Here is an 8,621-nt window from a genome sequence, read left to right on the forward strand (position 1 = left end):
ATTTTTCATGCCACTGTGACTTTAAATTGTCAGCAAGGTTGAATGCAATAACCGGATTTTCTGCTTGCACTGCACACACAATCACACACACAGCAGCATCCTTATCTTTCATTGTTCAGTCTACTGCTGCTATCACCTTCTCTCTTGTTAGACGAATTGACTGACTGCGTGATCGATGGTGGTGAATAAAGGTGAATGTACAGGTTCATGGTTGGCGGCGACGGCAGCATGCAGAGTCTTTTGTTGTTTAATGAGACTCTGGGCTGTGGAGACTGACACGACAGACATAAATTGGTGTAAGTGGTTGTGGAGGATTTATGGCAGTGCGGCTGGCCTGAGACGGAGGACGGGTTGGGGGCAGGAGGAGGAGGATGGTTGTGTCTAATTTCAGAAGGCAAGTTCTTTCTCTGAAATAAGAGGCAAAACTGTTCAGGCAGATCTAGAGTCAGCTAATTCCATCCCAACAGGAGCCTTGACCATGAGGGCCAATGTGTGAACCTGATGTCTTTAGTAACACACAACCCAGCTACATTTCCCAGTATTCATTTCACCAAAAGAGCAAGTCACTGTTGACCTTGAGATTCTAATTCTGCCACCATTAGAGAACCACAAAAAGGTTATCTGCTGCTCTAGTCGGATGATCAAACACCTCCGATTTCATTTATATATTTGCACTGAAACTGAAGTGACATCAGACTGACCACATGTAATTGTGGCTGTGTGCCTCGTCATTCAGGAAGTCCTAATTTAGCGTCCACTAACAGAAAGCTATCCTCACCTATAGCATGTCTGTGGCGACAGCTATCACTCATCTCTCACTCTGTATGAAAAGCCTCAACCTTTTACATTTTCAGTTTAATGACGGTAAAAAATCTGCACAAAATAGCAGAACATTTAAATGCTCCTATTAACTATGACGTAAAATGCATAAAGCTACATCTCAAGGTTAGATAAAGTCAAACACTGTGCCAATCTAACATTTTGTACTTATGCTAGCGATGCTCTGACAGAATACTCTGCAGCTGCAGCTTTTTAAGCCATTATAAAGAACATAATGATATCTCTGTGACCTCAGTCCTATTATAAGAGACCCATCATCTCAGCAGACCTCCAACTGACGACTGTAACTTCTGCTACCACCTGCCTATAAATATCCCCTGCAAGCAGCTAGCATTCAGACCCAACATTATGAGGTTAGTTTCCCAAAGACAGTTTCCGTCATTACTACAGGAACGGTCGACATAAATTCAGCAATTGAGTCAGACACCAGTAGGACCTGAGAGGACATTCTGTAGGTGTTTGGCCGTGTATCCTGCCTGGGTCATTTTCTACTGAGGTCACAGCTTGGGGCTTTCTGCTTCCTCATAAACACGAGTCTCCATTTTCAACACTGGCACCAAGCCTGATGAACGATAGCAGCTAAAACTTGCACATTTATTTGTCAGCAACATTTTTTTTTTTTACAGTTTAGTTTGTCTGCACAAACACAAAACTGTAATGGAAGGAACACCACTGTCAACCACGCAATTCTCTCCAGCTAATCCAACCTTTTATTCTATTTACAGACTCACAGGACTGCTCTGATCAGATCAAGATGGCTGCTCTCACAGCCCATCAATCATCATTTCTACTTTCCCCCCTGGATTCTGACACCGCGGTTGTATCATATGTCTTCATTCGCCATTACTACACTCTGCAAGAACTTTCCTGTCTCCAAACTGTGTCCCAATCCTCAGAACAACTCGCCCACGGAACTCAACTCTGCACACTTTGATGCTAACAAAATACAATGTATGAGGAATATGTCACACATATGCAGGCACATATATACTCCTCAGCCCTTCCTACAGCCTCCCAGGGCTCCTGCGCCTGCACTAAAGCAGTTTATAGAAGCCTCCCTACATGGACACAGCTTCTGGAATAGCAACTGCTATTTGATCTGACTGCAAGTTCTCTCACCTCTCCACTTACGTGTAACCCCCGTACACCTACTCTCCACATGTATCGCACAACACAGATACACTGCACTGCACTTCTAAATGCTATTATTTTAATTCACCTGGAATAAACTTTAAAAGCTCAGCACAGTTTAACAGTTTTGTTTTTAACGGCCTACTTTCTGCAGAGTGATTTAATGATAGACACTAGTGAAAAGAATAATTAAATTTCTCATGAATTAAGTATGAGATGAGTTGCCTATATTCTCACACAAGGGAACAAAGGAGGACTCCATTCCTGGCCTTTTTGTCTTGGGTTTGAGTTTTGGCAAAGCAATTAAACTTTTTCCACTTTCCTCTTAATTTTTGCAACTGTACATGTTAAAAAACAAATCCATGACATTAAATTTGGAACTAATGGTTATTTTCTTTATTCTGTTGTTTAATCGAGTAGTTGTTTTGTCTATAAAAAGATCAGAAACTTGTTGAAACTTTCAGTGTTTCCCCAAAGCCCAAGATGATGTCCTCTAATTTCTTGTTCTGCCCCCAACCCAAAAGATGTTCAATTAACTGTCAAAGAGGAGGAAAGAAACCAGAAAAGATTCACATTTAAGAGGCTGAAATCAGACAATTTGGACTTTAACCACTTGATCAACTAGGAAATAATTGAAGATTAATTTAACAGTTGATGCAAATCAATTAACTGCAGCAGTTGTACCTGCAAGTACTCCATTCAAAGACCAGTTTTATTCTCTTGAATTGTTTAGTTTGAATTTCTATAGAGGCAAGAAGTGGTGAAACTCTCAAGTATTGGCAATTTCAAAAATGAGAAAACAGCATACGTGAAACGAAGACAGGGTCTATCTCCATCTTTTCCATCCTGTTGAAATTTTCTGTTATAAAGGCTTGAAGACGCCAGAAAATATTTACATTTAAAAAGCTAAAATAAGAGAATCTTTACTTTTTTCTTTATAAAATGACTCAATTTGATTTATTAGTCATTTAAATAGTTTGTCAAACAATTAAATACTGACAACTAATCAATATATCATTGCAGCTCCACTATACTCTTACATATTAAATATTAATATTATCTGAATAATAATTTTACACATTTCTTTGCTTGGTGGTCTCATTTTAGCCCCTCTGAGAAGTCTCTGTGTGCTCCACTGGTCTGGTGGGTTAAAATATGCTGAGAGGTCCAGAGATCAGCTCGACTGTGCGACTGTTCCTGCACTGGGATCACATGACCCTGACAGAGTGAATCATGGGAGGGAATCTAAGATCCGCCCCTCCCTCTCTAAGGTGCATCGTGGGATTCACAGTGGCCTGAGTTTAACATGATGAAATGCAAATCAGTTTTGTTATTTCTTTACTAGTGGTGCAAATTAAACCTGAGAGGAGAACACGGTGTCTCTGAGCTGTCCCATGCATTCATTGAAACATTCATTATGTTACAGCAAACTCATGTTATTTCAACCTCTTAAAAGAAACCTGAGACCTGGATGAATACATCACATCTGAGATAAGACTACAACTTATATGCTACATCATTCTGCACCAGTGAAGGGAACAAATGGCAAATTCATTATCACTGGTGAGGTGATTTCAGTATTTACAGTTAAAATGTAAGCTCAATGTCTAGCTCAAAAACATTTTAAAAACATGTTTGGGTGAGGACATCAAGAACATGTACGAAGGTATTTGGCTTCACGTTTGGACATTTATAAAAATGTTTTGTGTTTTGCATTGCCTCACAAAACATCAGGTAGTAGGTGAGATCAATGACCCTGTCTGGCTGCTGCACGACAGGCTTTGTTAAACTGCAAAATGAGATTAGACATGAATAGATTTGATTACGTGGCACCCGATCTCTCATCGCCCACACATAGGGACATTACATTAGGATGAGTGGATAAATATCACATTACTGCATATAACTTTATAGCACTTGACTCCAAGGATAATCAGTCTTTTTGACACTTCATTCATTTTGCACCCTGAGGAAAAGAGAAAAAAAAATGGTGGCGATATTGAAGATTTGACCCAAATCTAATTTAGACAGTGTAAAAAATAAAGTAAAGAAAAAGCCTTTCAAGCACAGTTACTGTTAATCCTTGAAATACATGTTTATCATCATCAGGCCTGGTGTAAAAATTACCACTTAATATGCCCGAAGAACCGATGCATTAGTCACATTTGTCATGATTATTCAATTTGTTTGATACTTACACATGAGACTGGGTGACAATTTACTAGTCTAATCTGCTTTTTTTGGATCAGGACAACATTCTCATTAAAACTTAAGAATTTACAGGGTTTTTTTAAAATTTCTTTAATTTCACACTAAAAAAACTTTGTAATTGATGTGACTAACTTGACACTGAGTCACAACCTTTACAGTTCCTTTGACAAACATCAGTTTGAACACGAGAGATGCCCTGTGCTAGGGGATATGAAGTAGATACTAAGCATTTAGCATGTGGCTAACAAGTCAGCTTAGCCAATAAGGCTGTTGATAACCCTATGTAATGGGTATTTATAGGTTACAGCTCGCATAAGCCTCGTCAGTCAACCAGTCATTCACTTAGTCAGTTGGCAGCTGAACTCTTAAACTATGTGAAACAGAAGATGTGGTGTGCTTTGTATGGAGATTATGCATTTATTAATTCTAATATTTAACCGTATTAGCCAAACAACAAAACATAGATCTAAGTTTCAACTATAAACATAGCACTGCTTTTTCTTTTTACAGATGGTGTTTATCGGTCCTCTGCAGTGAGAATTAATCTTTAAACAGCTATTGATCGCCCTCAAGAAGCTCACTACTTTTTGAAGACGGGCTTTATGCTGTCAGAACCGCATCTGGGTGAAGCAGACATCAATAATTTTTGAGAGTTTATGGAAAGATCTACTTTCTGCCCCTAACCAGCCTGTTCGCCTCATGTCTTCAACCAGCCAGACCACGAATGCCTTTGTATTTCAAGGATTACAGCTGCTTTGAGGGAAGAATATCGCCAGAGACAGGATGAAGCCAAATCTCATCACTCTGTCCTTTCATGTCTCACTCCATCTGACACCCTTTGCTAGATGCAATATCTAACACCATTTTTGCCAACTCCTATCAAATAAAATCCCTGCATCAAACCAAGTCGTGAATCATTAAGCAAGCAATCTACAAGTGCTGCTTCGTGATAAATATAAACCAGTGCTGTACAATTCAGACACACACACATGCCCAGGCACACACTATTTCTAATGTCCAGTATCAGATTCGGCATCACTGTGTGTTGACAAACACTTTACTACTGCGTCAAGTGGTGAGCAGCTTTTTCCACTGAAATTTCAAGGACAGAGGGCAGAACAGGTGGCGTGAGGATTTCCTTTCATATTCATTACATTGCAAAATGATGCACTGGCTATATTTATGGGCTGATATCAGCTCCTTAAGCTAGATTTTACATGCCGAGGAGAGCATTGGAGTACCATGACCTACTCCCCAGGGGGGTTGATAAATGAAGACCAAAGAGAGGGGCTTGCTTTGCTCAGAGAGGTTTTTCGAGGCCTACTATATCATCTTACATTCAAAAGACTAAAGTTACTCCTCTAAAAGACAAACAAAAAAATTAAGTTTGCCACAGAAAAAGTGAGAGAAATCATATTTTCAAAAATGTTAGCAAGAGGAAGTGCTCCACATGACTGGAGAGAAGACAGACGGGAAAACGAGGCAAGGGGCAGGGAGGGAGGGAAGTCGAAGACAAGCAAGTTGAAAAGTATTTTTAGGAAGATGTTTATTTGTAGGTCTGTGAAACTAACCCGGGGTGTATATCTACCAGCCTTGCCATCTCTCTCTCTCTCTGTGTTACCATCTGTTGAGGTCTCTCAGCCTGTCACAGTGCTCTGGCTCTATAGGTCGGGGGACATTTTGCACCGACAGAACAATTCTGCAGATTCACAGCAAAGTACCATCTGAACATGCCCGTCAAAAATGCTGCTGTTGTGCTTCTCTATGCTCTAATGCACCACAACAGTGCGGATTAGGCGTTACTAGGTTAGATTAGATTAGGTTAAAGTAGATTAGAGTGGATTAGACAGGATTATCCCTGTGGTGGAATTGTCTTGTGACGGCACAAGCACAAAAATCAAACACAAAGAAGTAAAAACGATACAAATTGGTCTGGGTGCATTCATTTATCTTGACACATATAGCATGGACAGATATCAATTTAATACACAATAATATGAGTCTGATTATGTTAACTGCTGACATTTTACAAATTGAGATATTGCGGTATTTGCTAGGGAGTTTGTAAATCATTATATATTAACATGCAGAGTAACATCTTACTTTTTGCTAAACTGGCCTCAATACAGTACTGTCTGGATTGTCTGACCAGCACATACAGAACATTTTTGGAAAAGCAGGAGAAAATGGCACATGGCAAGCAACTGTTAAATCGCACTAAATACAAAACAAATGAAATGGTAAATTTGACCTTTCTACTGTTTAAAACATGCAAAGCATGTATTTTGCCATCAATTTTGAGTCTTTTGACAACACTTATAGCTGCTCAAAGACATTTTCATACTTCATACTCATCTCAACTGGGTCAAAAAACACGACAGATTTCATGAGAACAGGTATTTTTCCTTAAGCTAACAATAGATGGTAACTGAGTGACTGAGGATGTTTCTATGAGTACATATAGAGGTAGATTTCATATAGGTCTGAATTGACATTAGTGTACATTAAGAGATATTGTATTCAAGTTATCGTGCAATTCAAATTTTAATATTTTGGCACAACACTAACTTAATTTTATTGTGCAGCAAACTGAATACTTTTTTTGTTGCAAATATACAGAAAAGTTTGAAAAAGATGCTTGAATTTGTCAATGCTAGCTAATTTGCTAGTTCTGTGACTCAGATACAATGTTAGCTAACCTAGCCACACCCAAGCCTAAAATCAAATTTTACTAGCCTTAATGTCAGAAAGTTTGATACCTAGAAAAAGTTATAACCCAATGGTACTTCAAAGAAATACTTAATTATCTACCTGAGAGTTATTTTCAGCTTGAACTCCAGGATGTTCGCGGTGGAGGACGGCAACTGTGTTCTTTGAAAACGGTCATCCAACATGGCGGCCACGGAGCAAATTGTTTGACTAGCTAACTTAGCAAAGATGACTAATAACTTTCCACCGCACTAAAACATGTATGGCACAGTTTGTCTGTCGGGTAAACATTTAGCCTATTGATAAAACTACATTAACCTTTGGAAAAGTTGTTTCTGTCCCAGTTTTGCGACGGCAGACGTCATCTGCGTCAGTTGACAGCTCATTAACAGCACCTGTCGAGTTCGTCCACCACGCAACTCGTTACCCAGGCAACGGCTGGCGCGCCGCCCCCTGGGTAGCTTAGCTAGGCTGATAACGGTAGCTCGGCTAAAATGGTCTTTTTTTAGGAGTACTTTTTTGTTTTGTTTTTCTTGTATGTTCAGACTATTACATTCATTATTATTGAGTAAATTGTCGTAATGCAAATTACAAACAGACATACATTTCTCGGCCGAAAATAGCTGATTAGCTGATTTAAATCAAAAATGACTCAGGTAAGTTCCTCTATCCCTCTCCGTCAAAACAAGTACATAGATAATACATAAGTATTCCTAATGTTGTTAAAACGTATCTGTTAAACTAATGTGTATTTTCCGTTATTCAAATGTAGGCAAAAGACTGGGGAGGGTGGTATTATATTTAGACAGCCTTCGCAAGGCAATCGGGGGTAACTGAAAGACAACACTGAGAGAGTTCCACGGCCTAAAATATCTGCCCACACAGCTTCCAGCAGGACTGAAGTGCCAGGTGCGAGGACAGCTAAGGCGCAGATGCCCAGTTTTAATGTTGGCCTGTTTTAAACTGTACGTCAAGGGGAGGTCAGCGATTTCTAAAGCACACAATGTGTCGTGTTAAAAAGCGTGAAAAGTCTCCCGATGAGAGTGCTAGGGCACGGGTAGATCTGTGCGTAATTACGCACGGCGGCACAAGCGTCCCTACATCCAAAACTTACCTTCCTCTGCTGCTTCTCCCAGGCGGGGTCCAGCAGCAGGTCCCTGTCCCAGTCGTCCTCCTGGGTCATGTACGCTTCTTCATGGCTGATCGTGTAGGAGTTGCTGTATGTCATTTGGGTTTCGACAGCTGTCATCGTGCCGCCTCTTTCAGGACTTCTCAAGTCCCCCTCAGCTTATAGTAAGAAAAAATTAATCAGCAACACAAACGACGAAGACGCCGTGAGGGCAAGAGCCTCCTCGCTTTCGGGGGGGGAGAGAGAGTTAGGGGCTGCTGAGACCAGACTCCACTGGTGCGAGGTGCCTGTGCGGAGGTGGTGCTCCCACTACCAGAAGACCCTGCTGGCCGGTGCTCCTTTCCTGGTCAAAAGTGGAACACGTGACCGCACCCCAATAAGTATGGGAACCGACAGCTTGGGTATCGGGTTCTGACCCTAAAAAGGTGTAAAGGGCGGGGTAGTGCCCCGATCGCAGGGTTAACGGGGCTTGTGAGTGGCGAGGAGGGACGTCAATTACGCCCCCTCGCACCAGAGAGGTTTTTATGGCCTGTGCAGTGCACCTGTTGCTGTTAGTGACTCTCAATGGCAGACCCAGGCCTACCTCTTCCATGAAACAGTA

General features: G+C 40.8%; 1 protein-coding gene across 3 annotated transcripts in view; it reads right to left on the reverse strand.

Moving 5' to 3' along the window:
- Positions 1–8,140, reverse strand: part of actn3b (actinin alpha 3b) — a 35,401-nt gene extending 27,261 nt beyond the window's left edge. The window contains exon 1 of one of the 3 annotated variants that reach the window (XM_037112020.1): positions 8,006–8,140. In XM_037112020.1, coding sequence (XP_036967915.1) covers positions 8,006–8,140 — 135 coding nt within the window. The other 2 variants (XM_037112023.1, XM_037112022.1) reach the window with 2 other exon arrangements.
- Positions 8,141–8,621: the final 481 nt, after the last annotated feature.

The sequence above is a fragment of the Acanthopagrus latus genome, chromosome 10, assembly GCF_904848185.1.
Source record: "Acanthopagrus latus isolate v.2019 chromosome 10, fAcaLat1.1, whole genome shotgun sequence".
Classification (NCBI taxonomy): domain Eukaryota; kingdom Metazoa; phylum Chordata; class Actinopteri; order Spariformes; family Sparidae; genus Acanthopagrus; species Acanthopagrus latus.